At 42.3% G+C, this 23,083-nt stretch overlaps 1 protein-coding gene across 3 annotated transcripts in view; it reads left to right on the top strand.

The window, feature by feature from the left end:
- Positions 1 to 23,083, top strand: part of MCC (MCC regulator of WNT signaling pathway) — a 283,211-nt gene that overhangs the window by 226,513 nt on the left and 33,615 nt on the right. For all 3 annotated transcript variants that reach the window (XM_066603069.1, XM_066603071.1, XM_066603070.1), the window contains 3 exons: positions 14,240 to 14,386; positions 14,944 to 15,033; positions 15,142 to 15,290. In XM_066603069.1, coding sequence (XP_066459166.1) covers positions 14,240 to 14,386; positions 14,944 to 15,033; positions 15,142 to 15,290 — 386 coding nt within the window. The remainder of the gene's footprint in view (positions 1 to 14,239; positions 14,387 to 14,943; positions 15,034 to 15,141; positions 15,291 to 23,083) is intronic.

Here is a 23,083-nt window from a genome sequence, read left to right as displayed (position 1 = left end):
TTCAAATCCACAAAACTAGAACATTTTGGAAACATGGGAGTTTTGTTAATTATCCATTTTTAGCTGCATATATTTTCTGTGCCAGTCTGCTTCCTCAGTGGGAGCAGTGATTCACAGTGACAGTGATTTAGTGACAGCAGCGCTCCTTCATACGGTACGCAGTTAAGGTGTCTCTGGTACATGCTGACATAGCCAGTAATTGTACAACTCCCTGAAGAGCCGCCTAATTGACTGAAGTTTATTTACTACTACACACCTTTTATCACTGTTTCCACCTTCTGAATAGAAATAGATTATATACCGTATTTTCCGCTTTATAAGATGCACTTTTCTTTCTCCCAAAGCAGGAGAAAAAGTCGCTGCGTCTTATAAAGCAGATGTGCCGAAATTCGTCACATCGGCATTTGTTTGTGCGATCGCGTGTTTATGGTTCAAACGCTTTTTATTTGATCGTACAATCAATCAATAAGAACAACATCTTACACAGTCACAGCAAAAAAAATAGAAAAATAATTTTTGTTCATATAACTTTCACTATATGAGTATCAAATCTTCCTTATATAGAACTATATCCAACATCAACAAAATAGTTTGAGGAGGTCCTCGAGAGGAGAGCCTCCCTGTGCAGGTATAAAATATCAGGACATAGAGTAGCGAAAGCCATCAAGTATTCAAGGTAGAGATAGAGAAAATTGAAAAGGAAAAAAAAGAAGAGAAGAAAAAAAAGGAAAAGAAAGGCTTCTCTGTGTTCGGCAGGTCGGGCCGCCCGCCCTAATTATATAATCTTTTGCTAGTTTCTTACTGGTTTAAGGGTTAATTTCCCCTCTAAGGAGCCAGTCACTAAGTCGACTGGAAGAACGTATTGTTAGCCATACCGCCCAGGTTGCATAATACTTTTGAAATCTGTTGTCATCTGTAGCTATGGTTTCTTCTAATTGCCTCAGCGTGTCCACAGCTTCCAACCATAGTACTCTGGATGGGGGTGTTATTGATTTCCATAGCCTCGGAATTACCTGTCTTATGGCCAGAATGAAAAATCTTAGCAATCCTTTTCTTGCGCCTGAGATGGAACCCGGGAAAATCGACAGAAGGGCCAGCTCAGGGGAGAAGGTGATCCCAGCATGCGTCAGTGCGTTGTAAAGTTTATTTACATCTGTCCATAGACTATGGATCAAAGGGCACGACCACCATATGTGGAGGAAAGTACCCTCCTCTACTAGGCATCTCCAGCATCTATCTGTTTGCTGTGGGTATATCTTGGCTAGTTTTGATGGAACTCTATACCATTGAGAGATCAATTTGTAGTTTGTTTCCTGAAGTTTGTTGGAAATAGATAATTTATGTGTTAAAGTTAATGCCTTTACCCAATCTCTTTCTGATATTGGGTGCCCCAACTCCCTTTCCCAGTGCGATTTAAACCCCGCTTTTTCGTCCTTTGTCTCCTCTGCTAGCAAGATGCGGTATGAACTAGAGATTTCAGCTTTAGCTGGATCAGCTGCCACACACAACTCCTCAAACCTGGTCAAGGGCCTACTCAATTGTCCTATTGTGCCCAGGGAGCGGACATAACTACAAATTTGGAGGTATTGAAACCATGCTCCGGTCACCTGCCCCCCAGGTCCCAAAATGCTTTGTAGTGTTTTCATGTTCCCATTCTCCAGTAAATCTCTGATACGAGGTGTCGTAACCCCCAATTTGGCCAGCAGAGAGCTACCATCTGTTGGAATTGGTAGCCCGGGATTTCCTGTTAAAGGTGTAAGTTGTCCTGGGCGTGATACTAGACCCTTCTTATCTGCGAAACCATCCCATATACTCAGAATTTTTGTCATGAGGGGTGATAGGTTCAGTTTCTTCCTATTTTCTCCCCCGGGTATCCAAAACATACCTAGCACCTGCCCTGGTGAAAAATCCTGTTCCATGGCCACCCACCTTTTGGTACTCCTATTGTGTAGGAGATCCAGGACACACTTGCAAATCGCTGCTTTGTGATATAGATCAAAGTTGGGTAAGCCCGTTCCTCCTGTGTCTTTTGTTCTGGATAGTGTTTTGAATTTTAATCGCGGCTTGGACCCCCCCCAGACAAATTTTGTTATTTCTCTTCTAATAGTAAGCATATACTTCCTAGGGAGCTTAATAGGAATGGTCTGAAACAAATAAAGGAATCTAGGAAGAGAATCCATCTTTAAGACATTGATTCTACCAAACCATGACATCTTAATGGACCGCCACTGTTGTAAATCCTTCTTTAGTTTAGATAGCGCCGGTATATAGTTAAGTTCGTATAGCTGATCTGGGTTTGAAGATATAATAATTCCCAAATACTTAATATTATTGCCGCGCCATTTAAAGGGAAAGGATTTACTTAGCTGGGACACTTCCTCTAGTGGGAGCGTGACATTCAGAATTTCGGATTTATGTGCATTGACCTTCGATCGCGTGTTTAAAAGCGATCGGGCTAACTAAATCACGGGCACGCCTAAAAAAAAAACTCGCAGTCATGCGAACAAATGTGCAATCACTTACCAGTTTTCTTTCCTTCCCACTGCCGCCCAACTGCTGCTGCTTCCCCGCCTCCACCAATCTGCTTTTCCCCTTCCTCCTGCCAAACAAACACCAATGTGACACGGAGCTCAGGTATTTCGGAGCTCTGCTGCTCCATCGCCCGGTACTATCCCCTGCACTGTCCCTGGGGGAGTTCAAAATATTTTTTCCCTATTTGGAGCTTAGGTATTTCGGAGCTCTGCTGCTCCATCGCCTGGTACTATCCCCTGCACTGTCCCTGGGGGAGTTCAAAATATTTTTTCCCTATTTTTCCGCTCTAAAACATGGGTGCATCTTATCATCTGGTGCGTCCTATAAATTTTTTTTTGGGGGGGGGGGGGGTTAACCATTTGATTAATTTTGAACCAGTTTCATATAGGGTGGCTTCACACCTGCGTTCGGGCTCAGTCTGATCGTTTTTTTCCTCATTGATTTTCAATGGGTTTTCCAAAAGACTGGAGGCGTTCAGTTTGCTTTCCATCTGCTTCAGTTCCGTCTTGCTTCATTTTTTTTGAACAAGGATGAATTTCAGTTATAGGTAATACCTGTTAGTAAAGCACCTGAAACCACTGAAGATGTGAAAGAGTAGATCATGAAAATTGTGATAGTGCTAATAGAATAGATTATGAAAGGTTGGGCTGGCTCTTTTCTAGTAAAGCCCCTTGCCCGTGGCTATTTTCCAGCTCCATGCAGAAATCACGGAAATTTAAAGCGCTTCGCTTTACTTTTCATCATTCATTGATTGAATATGAATCCGGCATACAGTATCTGCCGCTCCATAGTAGGAAGCCACAGCGGCTTTATGTTCTTCTGTATACCCTGTTTCAGCTGGAATGGACAAGTCTTGTATATGTATGGAGGCCTCCCAACTTCCCCGAACAAATGATGTCAGGGGAAAGCAGTATCGGGCATGTCGAATTTCAGCACCTGATCCTTTTGTCCGCCATAATTAAACTTCTGCCAGAGTTGCCTGGCTGCGGTTTTCTTCACTGCCCCCATCTAAAACACATGGACACCGGATTGAACTGAGTGTTAATTTGTATGAGAGAAATGGCCGTCAGCCAAACGAATGTCGGTTACTGCCAACTGAAAATAAGTGGATGAATTGGGATAGTGCAGCAGCTCTGGGGCATTTTTTGAAGAAAATAAAAGTATCTGCCCCAAATTGCATTTTTATACAATCGGAGGCTGAAGAGCTTGAAGCCCATGTATTTATTTCATTAACTGATGAAAGGACATTTAGGCTTTAAGGTGCACTTTCCACCCTCCAAGCCATCAAAGTCACCGGTTGGGCTACGATTTGTAGAACAGGATCTTCATTCTTTTTGTTAACTCCGATATTTATGACACATTTCTAAGTAGCCATCTCCAAGTATATATGTTTTGAAGCTGTTTTAACATCAGGAAATTCATAGAATGATGGAACAATAATAATCTTTATATTATACAATTTGTATTTACAACAAAAACGCGTTAAAACGTCTGCTATTTTATTTGTTGGAGAAAGAGTCTCCTTTGTGAACGAGTCCGGAGGCAAGAGACAGTTGGAGGTATTAATGAATTGGGTAGATACTTTAATGAAATACAGCTGACAGAAACACTTGGTCACAGTTTAAAGAAATGTGATCCTCCAGCCAACTCGGAACCGGCATCGCTGCCTGGAAGGATAATTAAGTGGTGAACGGACAGGCTGATTGCTTTTCCGTGAATGCAGACCCCTCTGCTGGGTTATGTGAAAGAAAGCAGTATGTTGGATTGATATGAAGTATGTATGTAGCGTCTGACACTGTAGACTTATATGGTACCAAATTCTTTAGCCAGGAACCAATTATGAAGAAGTGCTAAACAATTTCAGAGGTTAAGTAATAAGTTAATGCATGAAGAAATTATCACCTTGAGGTCTTTTTCTTCCTCCTTGCCATCACTGCGAGGCAAGGAGAATTAATGAGGTTAGGCGAAGTTCACATACTATTTGAGCCATGCAGTACTTAAAAAAAGCATGCTTTTAAATGGGATACACATGCATGCATGCGTTTATCGATACCGTTGTGTACATCTGCCATTGATGGTACCATATAAATAGCAGGTTGTATGGTAGTGGAAATCCGGTAATAATGCAGTATAAAGGCATAGAAAGGAAACTAATATGGAGCATACTAAAGTATAGGAAGAACCAGCTGAGGATTTGTCAAGAGAGGGGAAGCATTCTTACCCTGTTGTACTATTGAAAACTTGGAGATGGAGAGAATGTGCGGATGAATGAGAGACTAAGCCAAGGTTATATCAGTATATCAAACCTGGGAGCCACATATTATGAGTTTATCAGTCAGCAAGGGATAACGGATAATTTACCAGATATATTCAGCTATCATGGCAAAACTATTTCTACCGTGTTTCCCCGAAAGTAAGACAGTGTCTTACTTTCTTTTTATCCCCAAAAGCCCCACTATGTCTAACTTTCGGGGTATGTCTTATATTGGAAAAACGCCGGTAATACAAAAAAAAAAGTGTAAAAAAAAAAAAAATCATTACTCACCTTCCCCGGCGTTCTGTCGCGCTCCGGCAGGATGTCGCTCGCTCCTCGTCCCCGGCGCAGCATTGCTTTCTGACACACGCCGTCAGCCAGTTACAGCCATTCAATGACAGCATTGAATGGCTGTGATTGGCTGAAGGCGCACGTGTGTTAGCAATCACACCCATTCAATGATGTCATTGAATAGTGTGATTGGCTGAAGCCACGTGTGTTTTAGCCAATCACAGCCATTCAATGATGTCATTGAATGGCTGTAACTGGCTGACGGCGTGTGTGTTAGCTTTCTGGAGACGGGGATTTCAAGCCCCGCATTCAGAAAGCAATGCTGCGCCGGGGACGAGGAGCGAGCGACATCCTGCCGGAGCGCGACAGAACGCCGGGGGAGGTGAGTAATGATTTTTTTTTTCTCCACTGTATATACGGTATGTCTTACTTTCGGGGTACGGCTTACATTGGCCGACCCCCCTGAAACCTGCGATACGTCTTACAATCGGGGGTGTCTTACTATCGGGGAAACACGGTAGAACTGTTCGTTGTTGCACCCTAAGTGTATGGTCCTATGACACGTAAACTGCATGCAACTGAAACCCAACCCACAGCAGCCAATGGCCAGAAGGTTTTGCCGATAAGATGGCCATTGTAGGTGAGCTATCAGCTGCATGCGGTTTACCGTATCATGGAACCATACCGTAAAGGGAAAACAAATTGGAAATTAGGTTTTAGAATATCTTTGAAGGAGCCTTGACGATTGATTGACAAACACTAAGTTGAATTTATGCGTATAGCCAAGACTAATGGAGTCTGTGATTTAAAAAAAAAACACACTTTCATCCTAAAAGTGAAGAATCGAAAAAAAAACAGGCATATTTGCATTTCATAATCCGGAGCGGGTGTCCGCCTCCTGATTCTGCAGCAGATACTGCCCATAGACAGGCTATGGAAAATCACTTTTCCAAGTGCATGAACAGAAATCAATTGCTATTTTCCACATGTGGATGGAAAATCGCAGCATGTCCTATTTCAGCGCGGACGGCTTTCTTTGAAGTCAATGGAAGCCATCTGATCCGCGGCCCTTCCGCAATGACATTTCTGTACTGTGCATGTGCATCGGCTAGCATATCCGCATTACAGAAAAGACTACTGCGGACAGGTACGCTGGGGTCACCGGCTCGGCATCGGTTCGGATTCCGCAGCGGGATCCCGCATGCAGATCCAACCCGGTCGTGTGCATTCAGCCTTAGACAGAACGTTTATCGGTTAATAAATCGTGCCAACAAGCAAAAGTGAACGATTACAGTTTGGTCTAAATGCAAACCAATGACCGAATGACATGAACAATAACTTGTTTTTTGCTCGTTGTTCATCTTATGCAGGCATAAAAATCATCATTGGCTCGTTCACTTTTTGTTCGGTGTAAATAGCGCTCATTTAGTCCCTTTTCATTGGCTTATACAACAAATGTGAAAGACTGAACGATTTCTCGTTTGAAAGAAACAATGTATCTGCCTGTATAAACAGACTGCAAGCGAATGAGCTAGCGATGGCCTCACTCGTTCATTCAAACAGTAAATCGGCTCATCTAAAGGGCCCCTTAAGTGCATAGTTAGTAAGTTCATTACACGGATCAGTATTGTATAGTATATTGAAGTGTTAAGGAAAACTCTTACCATTCCAATCAACCAGAACAGAGAATTTAATGCGTCTCGTCTAGAGATGAGCGAGCATACTCGTCCGAGCTTGATGCTCGTTCGAGTATTAGGGTGCTCGAGATGCTCGTTACTCGAGACGAGCACCACGCGGTACTCGTCTCGATTAAACGAGCACTGACCATTGAATTCAATGGAGCCGGCAATACAGCCGGCTCCATTGAAAGCAATGGGCTGCCGGCGATCGCGGGATGAATTGTCGGGAAGGGCTTAAATATATAAGCCCTTCCCTGCAATTCATCCAGAAATGTGTAAAAATAAAAAAAAAAATATACTCACCTTGTCCCGGCAGAACGATGTTAGCCCATTGAATTCAATGGATCCGGCTCCATTGAAAGCAATGGGCTGCCGGCGATCGCGGGATGAATTGTCGGGAAGGGCTTAAATATATAAGCCCTTCCCTGCAATTCATCCAGAAATGTGTAAAAATAAAAAAAAAAATATACTCACCTTGTCCCGGCAGAACGATGTTAGCCCATTGAATTCAATGGATCCGGCTCCATTGAAAGCAATGGGCTGCCGGCGATCGCGGGATGAATTGTCGGGAAGGGCTTAAATATATAAGCCCTTCCCTGCAATTCATCCAGAAATGTGTAAAAATAAAAAATATATATATACTCACCTTGTCCCGGCAGACGGAGTTCAGCGCGGCTGGCCTGCAGTGGGTGTGAAGGGGGTGTGAGTCAGACATGCCCCTGATTGGCTCAGCGCTGAGCCAATCAGAGAAAAATTTCACTCACACCCATTCATGAATTCATGAATGGGTGAGTGAGTGTTGCCTCTGATTGGCTCAGCGCAGCTCTCAGCTGAATGACGCGGCTGTGCCCCGGCAGCTGAAGGGAGGTGAGCATCTATTTTTTTTTTGTTTTTTAAATCACTTTTAATTCATTTCCAGGGAATGGCTTATATGTAAAGTCCTTCCCTGAAAAAGAATTCAGATGTGCCAGCGGACCATTGTCTTCAATGGAGTCGCCAGCAGCAGCGGCAGAATGCCTGCATTTTTATTCTTTTTTACACTAAAATCGTTCTTTTTCAGGTAAGAGCTTATGTTTTTAAGCCCTTCCCGAAAATTTATCCCGCGCTCGCCGGCAGCCCATTGCTTTCAATGGAGTCGACTGTATTGCCGGCTCCATTGAATTCAATGGGCTAACATCGTTCTTCTCTGCCACAGCTGTTACAGCTGTGGCAGAGGAGAACGATCGTTATGCTGACAGTGCGGGGGGGGGGGGGAGGGGGGGGTCTCACTCTTGCCACTATTGTGGCTTAATATTGAGACCTCGGAGCCCGAAATGCAGCCCTGCATGTTGCTCCTCGCCTGCCCTATCTATTTCTGTGTTTTTTACATGACTTTGGTGATTTGCTAAGATTTTCACAAATGAAAACCTTAGCGGAGCACCAGTCATATACAAAAATGCTCGAGTCGCCCATTGACTTCAATGGGGTTCGTTACTCGAAACGAACTCTCGAGCATCACTGAAAGTTCGACTCAAGTAACGAGCACCCCAGCATTTTGGTGCTCGCTCATCTCTAGTCTCGTCTTATTTTCTTTAGTGTGTTTTGGTGTGTAATAGTCTACTTACAAGTAACATTGTATATGCTGTCCTATCTGCAGGTAGCAACTTATAGAACAGGAGGAGCTGATCAGACTTGTATATAGTACAAATAGAAAAAGAGTCAGTATAGCTTGTATTTTGCTAGTTTAAACCTTTTTCTTTTTGGTCTTAAAGGTCCAGTGGGCGGTCCCAACTAACAATCATGCAGGGAAGGCTGTCATTCACTGACCAGACTGCACGCTGGACCTCTAAGCCTAGGAAGGGCAGATATTTAAATGAATGAAGTACAAGTCATACTGAGTCTTTTCCCACAAATCTAAATATCCGTCTGCTCCTGCCCTATACCATGATGCCTGCAGATCAGACACCATTTCCTGTCTGAGAGGTTCCCTTTTAAAAATCTTCAATTACAGAATAATACGTGAAAACCCGCATGCAGAGTACATAAATAGAGCGTACGGGTGCTATTGCATGTTAGCAGCCACTGCTAGTGCTTGCAGTTTACCGTTAATTGTTGGGCTTAAGTTGCAGGTCCAGGTACAGCTTGGCAGGTAGCACATGGGCATGCACGGATGCTGCGTGGGGAATCCCACATGGAATCCGCCTGTACCCCCTGCAGGCGACCCTGCATACCTTTTCTTATGTTCGGATGGGCTGCCAGTGCACATGTACAGTGCAGATTTCCCCGTACCGTCGCTGGGCGATGCCGCGGTCACTGCGGCATTTCCGCAATGTTGATTGCGGAAGGGCCGCGGATTGGACAGCTTCCATTTACTTCAATAGAAGCAATCCGCGTGGAAAATGCTCTCAAATAGAGCATGCTGTGATTTTTCATCTTCGAGCAGAAAATGCAACTGGTTACCGCTCATGTGCATGAAAAATCCGTTTTCCATTGTATGCTATGGACAGACACTGCTGTGGAATCCACGGGCAGACGCCCTCCGAGAATTCTGCAGCAAAAATCCGCCTGTGAGCATGAGCCCTAAATTGTGAGCATTCATGGCAGTTGGTAACACTTGTATCTAAAATCATGCATTATGTGTAGGTACTAAGGGCTCATTTACAGGGGCGTATGTGTACATTGCTCTTAGTATCTCGCAGAGTTGTATTCATCGTGGCCCATTTGTTCTGCAGCAGAAATAGAGCATGCTGCAATTTATTTTTTCTGCAGTGTCCAATTGAAGTTCAAACGCAGGTGTGAATGGAAGAATAAAAGTCCATAGACTTTCATTGCCTCCATTCACTACGTGTTACACACAGGAAATGCGCATGCATAATACACGGTGACAATACGCTCGTGTAAAGGAGCCCTAAGACTGTATCCTGATGGTGCAATTTAGGTGCTTTTAAAATCGCATTGAAAAAAATGGATACGGTTTTGCGTTTTTTGCAATAGTTTTCAATACTGTCAAGGCTCACTCATAAGAGCGTACGGGCGCTTCGTATTATCAATGTATTTTTCAACGACTTACATTGGGCTATTCAAACGTGTTTTTTTGGGGTTTTTTTCAGTATGTATTATACACATGGGGGAAAAAACAGCATGTCCTCATTTGGTGTGTAATACATCCATTTAGGGCTATGGGGATTAAAATATGCAGTAAATATGCATATTATGTACGGAATACGCAGCCCCCATACAGCGGTGTGAGTGATCCCTTAGGGTGAAAACCGCATAAAAAATCACAGCTTAAACCTGTGGATTTAACTGCACTGTCTGAGGGCAACACAAGTATATGACCAAGAAATATTACTCCAGTGTTAGTTGCCATTTGTTTCGACCCTGGCACGATGTTCTACCAATGCCATGACCTCGCTGGTGACACTGGTGCAAAATAGTACCTGTACCCAGCAAGAGCTAGGGAGCCGCGTGCAAGGGCCTCAGGAGCAACTGGTTGGGGACCAATACCGGGCAAAGGGGGAGAGTTTTATTATACTGCTTCATTAAGAATGAAAAGTATATATTGCATATTGGGATAGCCCATTGTATGGTAGAAGGATCCTTCTATTTTTGGTATCAACTGCTAGAAAACCCGAGTTTATTCCACCTGTCTATTAGCATCTTTTTTCAGGCTGGCTTTTCTGCGTCTTGGCTGTGATCCATTACTTATGAGATTAGAGTAAATTCAGCTTGTCATCAATCACTGCTCCTGAGGCCGGGCTTTCTGGTTGCCTGCCAGTCTCTTATCACGGGGGCTCATGTGACTGATGAGAGGTGAAGGTACACACAAGTGCAAAGTCAGGAGCTGTAATTCTAATCAGGCTCTGAAGCCTGGCTAATTGCTTGAGGGTCCTCTCTCAGCCTTTTGTTTCTATCTCCTTATCTGTATTATGTCAATGGGTGTCTGCAACGGAGTCATTCATTGTGGATTCTGCATTTTTGTTCCCAGCAAACACTTGTCTACAAATGCAATCATTTTTCCTTATTATGTAGCGGCTCTTAATTATTCATTAGTTTGCACAGTAAATATAGAGTCAGTTGGGATCTGGAAAAATAAAATGTTATTAATGGGAGAAGCCAGGCAGACAAAAATATACATAGAACATTTTTATTGTTGTACGTAGTGCTGCGCAGGGAGCAATACAGAAACCAAATATACTACGTATGTATAATATATAAAATGTGACGAGGACCCCTCTAACCGCAAGAGAAGATTCTCCATTATATGCACAGCCCTCTGGTACTGGAAATGAAAAGCACAACTAGATTAGATTGCGAGACACATTCAACTGTGTAGCTTGTGGAATTGTACTAGAAGATGATGCACTCTGAAATATAGGTGGAGATTGTGTCCTTCCCGACACCAACTACAATTTAGAGACAATGCTATGACAATCCACCAGTTGTCGGATCGTCCAAGTCATAAATGTATAGGAAGGCTTCCTTTCCACGAGGATCTTACTCCCCTGTGATCTATATTGCGGCAGCAAGTGGTTGTCTGCATCCTAACTGTATATCACATATAAGGAAAAATATTCAGAGAGCCTTTCATAGAGAAATATGCAATTGGGAAATGCCTCTGCAGCGCCACCTGTTGGAAAGTAGCTTCACTCAAACTCTGTGACCACCTAACTGGCCTTGCAATTTGACTAAAGGTACCTTTTACACAAGTCGATTATATCTCGAATAAATGTTAAGAACAGCAAATTCGGGTGATGGTCACACCGCTGACAAGCAGACACCCGCAGGGCACTGAGCAATAAATCACTCGTTTGTTGGAGTCGCTTGGTTTTTAGCAGAACTAAAAACCGAATTACTGCCGGCCTGTATAAACGGGCAGTTCATGTATGAATGACTGCCTGTTTGCAGTGAGTGAAAGTGGACGGCTGGAAGAAATCTCTGTCCTGCTTCTCCTCTATTCACAGAACGTCTATGTGCGTAAAGCCACAGGAGCCATAGTCGGTTGACGACTGTTTTGCACCCCACAGTCGTCCCGTGTAAAGGTACCTTTTAGGGTATAAGCCCAAATCAGAATTGTCTCTATAAGGAAAAGATACCCATGTACATACATCTGTTTTGGGGTTCTTGCTTCTTATCAGAGTACAGTAGGGTTCTGGTTGACTGCTTGAGAGGCCTTTGATGTGTGTTGGTAGGAGTACTGTTTCTACTTTTGGCAAGAGACAAGTAGGCATACATTTGGGATATCGATCAGCCTCAGGATCATTCATACGAATGATCCCACCAATCTATTGCAATGTATGCTTAACGGAAAATGAATAAGCCTTTACTCATCTTTTTGATGCTGTTATTTCCTCCTTTTTTGTATTCTGCCAATGGTCCTTCTAGCAATCCTGTACTTCTAACCTTATTTTTATGAACCATGGAGGTCAGGATGGGTCCTTCCCATAGATGTGTATGCTGAATTGTGCAAAGGTACAAAAGTACAAACCCTTTTAATGGGATTGGTGACATTTGGAAAACAAAATCCAAAAAGGCCAGATTTCTTAATTTAGTAAAATTAAATTAATATGTATTTCAGTCCTCGTTAATCTTATGAATAGACTAGGTTGGTTCCAGTGGGCAGCATGCACATGATCACTACCAGCTTCTGCTAGGCTCAGAGAAGTGGTAACTGGAGCCCCTGCTTTGGACAGGAAAAACGCTTACAAGAGAGGTTTTTTTGTTTGTTTTCTTCTTTTTTTTTTTTTTTTACAGTCCATGGCTAACAAACAATGGCGTGATTGGCTGAATTTAGCCGATCATGGCATATACTTGTAATTTTGTGAGCGGTTGCCCAAAGCTTTCTTACAGCCTGGATCATATCTTTGGGAGACTATAGTCTGCCATCAGCCATTATTAATGCTCATTAATTATTTTTGCACCCAATGGACACTAAAAATGGCTAAAGGCAGCCATTTTAGGCAACCATTTTCTCATACGTATTTGCCAGCTTTATAGGCCATGCAATGCTCCTCTGAAAAAATGTATCATGCAAATGGGGCCTCTCCAGGATTGCACATGAGTTTTGCAGGGGTCAAATGGTCAATAAAAAGACCACGAGTATGCCATGTAGCCAGAGAATAGTTGTTGTTCCACTGTCCATGAGTCATGATTTTCCTCCAGAGGAATTTCTAGCTTTTTCTATTGCTTCCATAAAGAAGTGTATAACTTTTTATGGAAAGCAGTAGAGTAATTATGTTCATTATGTAGCACCACTGTCCTGTACAGACCGAAAAATACAAAACAACTGGAAAATGTTGTAATTAAAGAAGAGTATTATCACATACGATTTCCCAGCACGTAATATTACGGCTGCACTCACTAATTTTTATTATACAAGTCAACATTGGGGTACTTTTGCACGAGACGACTGTCAGGCTCATAAGTGCCCAACAGCCGTCCCAAGAATCATCGTTCCCATATTTTCACACATGAGTAATACTTCCTCGCTGAGTGGAGGTAGAGCGTGACGGAGATCTTTTCTGACTGCCTGCCGCCATTCAGAGTAAACACGGGCCGACGGGTGCTTGGCTTAAGGTGCATTTTAGTGGACAAAAAGGTGGTAAAAAGGAAAGCCCATGACTGTTAAAGGGTTCTTTCATTCACTAAACTATGATTCCTAATGGTCTTTTTAGATTGGTCAAATTCTCGGTGTAGTCTTGACAAGCGCAGATCGAAACTCTATTGATCGGCGCTCATTTCATTTTCCTTTACACAGACTGAGAATCTGCATATGGTAACAAATGATTGTTTGACCCTATAGGCTGGTTGTAAGTCCTCCGGTTTTCATGTAGACATGTACGGCCCATCAGTGAGCATTTTTATGCTTTTTGAAACTGAACAATAAGGAAACAAGTGTTCTCTCGTTCTTTGGTCCTTTTACAGGCAAACAAGTGCTTGGAGGAATGTTCAGTTGCAGAAATCATGCTGCATTTCACGTTTCATCTTTAACACCTATATGTCTTCTCCATGTGACACCCCTAGTCTGTGAAAGGAGAGACGTGACCGCATCAACGGTGCAAACAACCACTTTATTCCTCCCAGACGAAAAAAATGACGTTTTGACTCCAAGTCTTTTGTCAAGTATGTAGACTTGACGAAAACGCATGGAGTTGAAATGTTGTAATTTTTTTCATCTGGGAGGAATACGGTAAAGAAGTGGTTGTTTGCACCGTTGATGCTGTCACACTTCTTCTTTTATGTGGTTTTTGGACCTTGGATCAAGTCCTGTTTGTGACCATGCATCTCTATTGCCTAGCATTGAACATTGTGCTGCTGGCACCTTGCACAATATTTACCCCTAATCTGTGGTCACCGTGATCCAGTACACCCAAACCTGTAATACAAATTCCTGGCCAGGTTGAAGGGTTTATTCTCCTTACATCCACATACTTTAATTATGCTGTGTTGTGAAGGTCTTTGAATTATATAACTATTACATAATGCAAATAAACTTCCATTTTAGGTGCGGGAGCTGCAGACACGACTACAGAGTGTTCAGGCAACGGGTCCTTCCAGTCCTGGTCGGCTCACTTCAGCAAGTAGACCAGTTAACCCAAGCACTGGGGAGCTTAGCACAAGCAGCAGCAGTAACGACATTCCCATTGCTAAGGTGAGATAGTGGGCCTAACATTACCCGAGACGCGTCCGTTCTCTGTACACTTCTCGTAACTCTTACAATGGAAGAAAATATTCTTACACCATATTCAGATATATGTGAAAGGAGAGGCCTTGTTTAATTGGGAACTGCTATTAAAATAAAAATTTAAGATTCTTATATAAATATATAGGTATATAACTTGTATATCTGGGACACCCATGGATAAGCTGCTTGCTGGGCCAATGCCCTTAAAAACAGACTGTTGTATGTAGGAAGCACACACCTCCATTCTCTCTGCAGTGTCCTGGCTTGGTATTGCAAGCAAAGTCGCATTGTAGTTAGAAGCTGGACAACTCCTTAATCCTAATCAGGGTAGCAATCAGGTCTAGCCTAAAGGTTTACTGTAAATAAAATGTTTTTGGAAGTTTTGAAAACCTGTTAGGATCAAAAGCAAATCACTGATGGATTATTAATATTGGTGCTGATCATGTTGAAATAAATCACTTTTACATTAGGGCAAAGTGGTGTACTTGAAATAATGGCTTATTTGTGCTTTTTTTTTCTTGCAGATTGCAGAGCGTGTGAAATTGTCGAAGACTCGATCGGAGTCTTCCACTTCAGAGAGACCAGTTCTTGGCTCAGAGATCAGCAGTATTGGGGTGTGTATCTAGGGATTGTATGATGTACAGATATCCGTACTGTTCTTTGTATTGTTTAAACATTTCCTCTAAATAACTTAATTTTTTTATTTTTATTATGATTTTTAGGTATCAAGCAGTGTGGCTGAACACTTGGCCCATTCCTTACAAGATTGCTCCAATATCCAAGAAATCTTCCAAACTCTTTACTCGCATGGTTCTGCCATATCTGAGAGCAAAATTAGAGAGTTTGAGGTAGAGACTGAGAGGTTAAATAGGTAAGAACAATCTATTAAAAAAATTGCTTAAAATCTCCTTCATGTGCGTATCTGTATTTTTCCATCTATGCATAGTCTACATAACTTTATATACCACAGGAGAGAAACTCAAGTGGCAACTCAACAACCCAGGTCTTGTTCTAGTAGAGGAAATGTGGTGGACAGCAAACACAGCAGGTTGTAAAATGTTCAGCAATAGAAAGGTTTTCTCTAGACACCTAGGAAACTTGGTGCCAAATTTTATGTATAAATTTTCTGTCCGTTGGACCCAATGGCCTACCTAAGTCACCTGCTAAAACGTACCCTTAGTCACTATATATTTAAAATAATATGTGATGTAGCTAAAAAATTACAGCCCACGCCTTGTATATATTAGATCTATCTATCGTTCATGTGTTAGATCGTTATTGCAGACTGGTCTCATTACTAGCGCAATAGCTGATTATAAAAACCTGACGCGTTTTACCGTAAGTACAGTATCATTAGAGGATTTGGGCTTTTAGGATCCAAAAATTCCAAACCCTCTGATGGTGCCATATTAATGGCATATGTCTGCAGTAGTGGTCTAACACATGAATGATAGATCTAATTTATACCAGTGGGCTAGGTATAGATCATATATTATTTTAAATCTATAGTCATAAAGGTTAAAGGGGTTGTCTCGCGGCAAACATCAAAATTTTACATTAGCCCATTCCCCCTGTCACCCCCGTGGCATAAAATAGCATTTTAAAGCGGTTTTTAAACCGCTTGCTACTTACCGATGTGATGAAAGATGAACTTATAAAATTCTTCTCCCAAGATGGCCGCCGGTCCTTTCCCAGGGATGCACTGCGGTTTTCTCCCATAGTGCACCGTGGGTCTTCTCCCATGGTGCACCATGGGCTCTGTGCATTCCATTGCCGATTCCAGCCTCCTGATTGGCTGGAATCGGCACACGTGACGGGGCGGAGCTACGCGATGCCGCGTAGAAGGGGCGGAGCCAGAACACCGCTCGTGCCCGGACCGTCCAGAAGACCCTTCTGCGCAAGCGCGTCTAAAAAAGCAAGAAGACCCCGAAATTAGACGGAGCCATGGAGACGGGGACGCCAGCAACGGAGCAGGTAAGTGAATAACTTCTGTATGGCTCATATTTAATGCACAATGTACATTACAAAGTGCATTAATATGGCCATACAGAAGTGTATAACCCCACTTGCTTTCGTGAGACAACCCCTTTAACCCCTTCATGACATGGCCTATTTTGGCGTTGAGGACCAAGCGATTTTTTGGTATTTTTCCATCTCCATTTTTCAAAAGCCATAACTTTTTTATTTTTCCGTGGACGCGGCCGTATGAGGGCTTGTTTTTTGCGTGGCGAACTGTAGTTTTTACCGATGCCAATTTTGGGTACATAGACTATATTGTAAATTTTTTATTTTTTTTTTAATGATAGCAGAGAGAGAAAACGCATCAATTCTGCCATAGATTTTTTAATTTTTTTTTTACACCGTTAATCATGCAGCATAAATGAGACTTTCCATTTTTTCTGCAGACCGGTACGGTTACAACGATACCAAAATTCTAACATTTTTTTTAGGTTTTCCCACTTTTCTGCAATAAAAACCCTTTTTTTGGAAATCTTTTTTCTATTCTAAATTGCTGCATTCAAAGTCACGTAACTTTTTTATTTTTTGATGTACAGAGCTCTATGAGGGCTTATTTTTTGCGAGACGAGCTGTAGATTTTATTGGTACCATTTTAGCGTACATACGACTTTTTTGATCACTTTTATTGCGTTTTTAGTGAGGCAAAATGCTAAAAATGAGCATTTTGCCTCAGTTTTTTAGCTTTTTTTTTTTAGCGTTTTTTTCGGTGCACAGTCAAAAGCATGTGCATCTTATTGTACGCATCGTTACGGACGCGACAATACCAAATATGTGGGGTTTTATTTTTTTTTTACCTTTTTTATGCTAATCTGAGAAAAAGCATAAAAAATGGTTTTTTTACTCTTTTTTTTTTACATTTTTTTAAATTCATTTTTTAAATCTTTCTTTTTTTTACATTGTTTGTGTCCCTCTGAGGGACTTTAATCACTGCCCTGATGATCGCTGTCATAAGGCATGGCAGAGCTACTGCTCTCCCATGCCTTATCGCTCATACAGCGATCTCAGGCATAGGCAATACAGGACGCCAGTGTCTGGCGTCCTGTTGCCATGGTGACAGGCCGGGCTCTCGCGATGACATCGCGAGTTCCGGCCGGAGACACAGAGGGAGCCGCGCTCCCGCTGTGAACTCTTCCCCTGCCGCGATCTACTTAGATCGCGGCAGGGAAGGGGTTAAAAGTGGCGGGCGCATCTCCGATGTCCCCCCGCTGCTGCAGCGAGACGCCGGCTGTGACTGACAGCCGGCTCCCGCTGCGGGATAGCGCTGGATCATATGTGATCCCGCGCTATCTCCAGGACGTAAGTTTACGCCCTGTTGCGGGAAGTACCCCGCTCCCAGGACGTAAACTTACGCCCTGCAGCGGGAATGGGTTAAGTTTTAGCAGGCAATTTTGGTAGGCCATTGGGTCCAATAGATGGGAAATGTATATGCAGCAGTAGGAAAGAGCACAGCACTGACTAGTAGCTAGAAGTTGATCTTTATTTAATACTAGAAGACCTCTAGTATCAATGATTTTGGACTAAATTCTCTGCATCGTGGCCGTTGTGACAGACTTGGATGCGCAGGAGCCTTTTATGTACATACCGCTCTGCATACGTATAGTATGCACTGTATGGGAATTATGCGTGGTATTGGACAAGACCAGGTTGTACCTGCTGGTGTTTACGGATACTTTTTCTTTTCCAGGAACCTTGTGCTACTTGAAAATCTCTACTTCTAACTGACACAAACAACTAGCATTTGTGCCAGCTTAAGTGCCAGGAGGCCTCAAGAAGACTGGCAGGAAACTAGAGAAATTGCCTTAATAAATCTCCTCAATCTGTTGCCAAGTGCCATATTTAAGAGAAAAGACAAAATCTTTCTTTATTCCTGGTCTGGGCAAATGTGCTTTAATAATCTGCAGATATTGGAAAGCATGTCAACCCGAAAATATTTAGTTTGTTTGAAAATGTAATTCTCAGGCGACATTTAGAGAAGACAGATTTCATCTTATGCTGCAGATATATGATCAGTGATTGCCGGCTAGGTTTGTTGCACTCTGCGATAGCCGTAATATCACTTACGTTTACTGTAGAGAGCACATGTAACTGTAAAAACTGTGCCTTTATTCCCCGAGAGCTGCTGCTTTGGAAACCTTTGCACGCATTCCAGATGGAATCGTTTGCAACAAGCTATTACGTCTGGCAATCAGTAATATACAGGTAGAGAACATCCGAAAAGCTCTCTTGAGCAGCAATAAATCTGCTCTTAATCTGTGAGTGAGAGCCATATCATTCTTACCATCTGGGTTACAGGTGAGAAGAAATGAGGAGATTTAAAGGTTTATCCTCAGAAGAGAGCTAATGACTTTACAGAGTGTGTACGGCTGCTGCAATATTTGTGGGTCAATACATCGAGTTTTGCTAAGATGTAGCAGCATCTCTAAGCACAAAGCTCATAGTTGGAGAAACATGCCAGATTTTTTATTAGGAACATTGGGACAAATTAAGCCATACCCCGCACCATGCCAAACGCACAAAAAATGAAAAGTTGTTCGGTATGGGCTCACTCGGGTAATGGCATCATGTTCTTTCCTGTTTCCAGCATGCTGGTGTAAATGGCAGCTTTAATTTTACAGTGTTTTAGACAAAGCTTCAAAGAGCAAATGGAAATGTACCTCATATAAAATAATCTTTATATAGTGCCAACGTAGTCTGCAGAACTTTACAAGTAGTGTAAAATAAAAGGTTAACCTCTTCACGACCAAGGACTTTGGCGCCTGAATGTCCTTATCAAAATGTAATGTTTTTGTATTTTTTTTTTTTTTTTACAGCAATGTATGCTAAGTCCCTATTGAGATGGGAACATTCTGGTCATTACTTTACATTAGTAGTTGCAAGTCAAAACCAGCAGTTACAAACACTTAATACAAAATTCTGTACAGAATAACCCCGTCTGGGACCTTAGGGGTGGGGTGAATGTTTTTATATTTGATTCTTCATAATTTCTAGTTTTGCAGCATATGTTAGGCCTTCATATGATATCAAAGCAAGACCCGAATCTTTTAAACTTTAAGAGAAAAATCGGCAAAACTAGAATAGATTTGGTCCCAATGCCCACCGATGGATTACAGCTGCAGGATTCACGGCCAGACAGCCGCCGCAAATTCCACAGCAATGTCCATCCATAGACATGCCATGTTAAAAGATTCTTCTGTGCCACGAGCAGAAATCAACTACGATTTCCCACTTGCGGGGAAATATCGCTGCATGTTCAGTGTGGAAAATCGCACAGACGGCTTCCATTGCAGTCAATGGCAACCGTCCGTCAAGCAGCGAGTCGCCGCGAATCCACGTCAACAGCAGCGAGACAATCACCACGGATCTGGACAGGTGAGTATAGGGTCTCTGACCGGCACTGGGTCTGATTCCGCAGTGAGATTTTGCAGTTGGAATCCGACCCGACCGTGGGCATGAGACCTAAAAAAAAAAAGTTTGTGTTTTTTTTCCCTCAATTTGCAATTCAATTCACAAATTTAACTGAATTAATTTATAAAAGAAAATAAACCCTCCTCCCACTCTCCCATTTGTAATGATAAATATTGTGTGGTTTGTTTGAAGGGAACCTGTCATCACTTTTCAGCCAAGTAAACTAAACACAGCTCTCCAATTCCAACCAGCATCTTTTCCCCAAACTTATTTTGCAGTGTCTCTTTACAAAAGCATCACTGTTTAAAAGTTTCCGGCGCTGCATGTAAATTATGCAAGGTGGTCCTGTGGGTGGGCCGGAGCACCTCTACTAGCTGCAGGTTTTGCCTAAAATTCTGCCCCTCTCGTCTCCTGTGATGGATTTAGCTGACCGGCACATGCATAGATGTACACGGCACAACTGCGAACAAAATGGACACGTGCCGGTATGCTAAATCATGGCATGAAGTATAAGATTTTGCAATGCTCTGTACATCATCCTTGTTATAGAAGAAGAGAGCGACGGGATTTTGGACAAAACCTGCAGCTAGCAGAAACTGTCCAGCCCCCCCTAGCCACTTTGTATCATTTACATGCGGCAGGGGAAACTTAAAATAGTGATTATCCAGGTATTTTTATAAAGAAACTGACAAAATAAGTTCCCTTTAATCTACATCATGCTGTAAGCCCCAAAAACAAAGGTCTCCATTTTTATTCTTGTGTTTTTCTTGCCATCAGCTGGTATATTGGCCTACTTTGAAACTGTTTTGTTTACCAGTTTTTGATGCAGTTAAATATTCCGACTCTCTGTCGCTTCATTAGGATTGTACTAACAAAGTGCCACCCTAGTCTTTTTAGTGGCACAGTGCTATGAAGCAATATTGACCATTAATGTGGTTGACATATATATATGTCCTAGTTGTACAATGCTTGGACAGTTAGGATATTTACATACAGATGTTGCATGCTTAGACGTTAATTGTAGACTGGCCTTTCACCAGTTTTCAGGATAAGAAATGTGGACTAAATTTTGTTCAGGTAACTAGCGGTTTTATTGTTAATATTATATATTTAAGACCCTGCGTCCATAACTATATCCACATCAGACTTGTGATTATTATCCTAACTTGGATTGTATTGTATTGACCTGATTGTGTGTCTTGTACCACCTCCATTCCCAAAAAGTTGTGACTCGGTGTAAAATGTAATAAATGTAAAGTAAAAAAAATATGCAATGACTTTGAAATCTCATCTAACCGTATTGTATTCACAATACAACATAGAACACATCACAAGTTGAAAGTGAAACCTTTTTCCATTTCATCTTTTTAAAAAATTAACTGAAATTGATGGCAGTAACACATCTCACAAAAGTTGGGCCAGGGCCATGTCTGCCATTGTGTAGCATCCACTCTTCTTTTTACAAGTTTGTAAACCTCTGGGAAGTGAGGAAACAACCAATTGCTGGAGTTTTGGGAAAGGAATGTTGTCCTAATCTTGTCTGATGTAGGAATCTAGCTGCTCAACAGTCCTGGGTCATCCTTGCTGAATTTCTCATTTTTATGATGCGCCAAGTTTTTTCGATTGGTCAAAGGTCTGGACCGCAGGCGGCCGGTTCAGCACCTGCACTCTTTTTCTGTGAAGTCTTGTTGTTGTGATGGATGCAGTATGTGTTTTAGCATCATCTTGCTGAAATATCCAAGGCTTTCCTTTCTGGATGGGAACAAACCTCTATATGCTGCTCAGCATTGATGGTGCCTTGTAAGAGGTGTAAACTGCCCATGCCACTGGCACTAGTACAACCCCGTACCATCAGAGATGCAGGACTGTGCGCTGTTACCAAGCTGGATGGTTCATCTCCTCTAGAGTCCACAGGACATGGTGTCCATGGTTTACCAAAAGAATTTCACATTTGATTCATCTGACTGCACAACAGATTTTTAAATGAGCTTTGGCCCAGAGAACATGCTAGTGTTTCTGGATTGTGTTAATATATGGACACCTCTTTGCAGGATACAGCTTTAACTTGCCTTTGTGAATTGTATGGCAAACTGTGTTCACAGACAATGATTTCTGGAAGTATTTCTGAGCCCATGCAGTGATTTCTATTACACAATCATGCTGGTTTTTAATTGAGTGACGCCTGAGGGCCCGTAGACCTTAAGCATTTAATATTTACCGCTGGCCTTGTCCCTTGTGCACATTAATTTCTCCAGATTCTTTGAATCGTTTCACGATATTATGTACTGTAGAAGGTGAGATATTTTCTGAAGTTTTTCCACAATTTTTAGATGCAGTTTTTGACATATTGGTGAACCCTCTAACCTTTTTTGCTTTTGAGAGATTCTACTCTTTTTATACACAGTCATGCTAAAATTGACTCTCCAGCTGTTTTTCATTAGTACCACTTACCGTATATACTAGAGTATTAGCCGACCCAGGTATAGGCCGAGTCAATAAGTTTTACCACAAAAACTGGTAAAACTTATTGACTTGAGTATAAGCCGAGCTATACTCGAGTATATACTGGGTAAAAAAAACCCTCCATACTCCCCTCCCAGCTGGCGGTGCGGAAAGCTGCTTCAATTTCTGTGTTCCCGGCAGCAGTACGGCAAGCTGCTTGAATTCTCTCCGCTGTCATCCCCCGCCATCCTCTCTGCTCGGCTCTGTCATCCCCCGCTGTAAGCAATATGATTGGATTAAGCGCCGGCTGTGATTGGCCGGCAATACATCCAATCACAGCACTTACAGCAGGGGATTTGAAAGCCAAGCGGGGGGCTCATTCACAGCCAATCACAGCCTGACGGCAATTGATCGCAGAGCCGAGCAGAGAGGATGGCGGGGAATGACGGCGCGGAGAATTCAAGCAGCTTACTGCACTGCTGCCGGGAATACATACATTGAAGCAGCTTTCCACACCATCGCCGGGGACACAGACCCCGGCTGGGAAGTGAGTATGGAGGTTTTCTTTTTAACCCTTCCCTGACTCGAGTATAAGCCGAGAGGGGCTTTTTCAGCACAAAAAAAATGTGCTAAAAAACACAGCTTATACTTGAGTATATACAGTACTTCTCCAGCCTTTTGTTTCCATTGTCCTAAATTTTGTGAGATGGGTTCGTGTCATCAATTTCTAATTACATTTTTTTTAAATTAAATAGAATAATGTCTAACTTTCAAATATGGATATATGTTGTATAGTGA

The sequence above is a fragment of the Eleutherodactylus coqui genome, chromosome 5 (genome assembly GCF_035609145.1).
Source record: "Eleutherodactylus coqui strain aEleCoq1 chromosome 5, aEleCoq1.hap1, whole genome shotgun sequence".
NCBI lineage: Eukaryota > Metazoa > Chordata > Amphibia > Anura > Eleutherodactylidae > Eleutherodactylus > Eleutherodactylus coqui.
The sequence above is the reverse complement of the archived record's forward strand: the minus strand, read 5'-3'. Positions and strand labels throughout refer to the sequence as shown.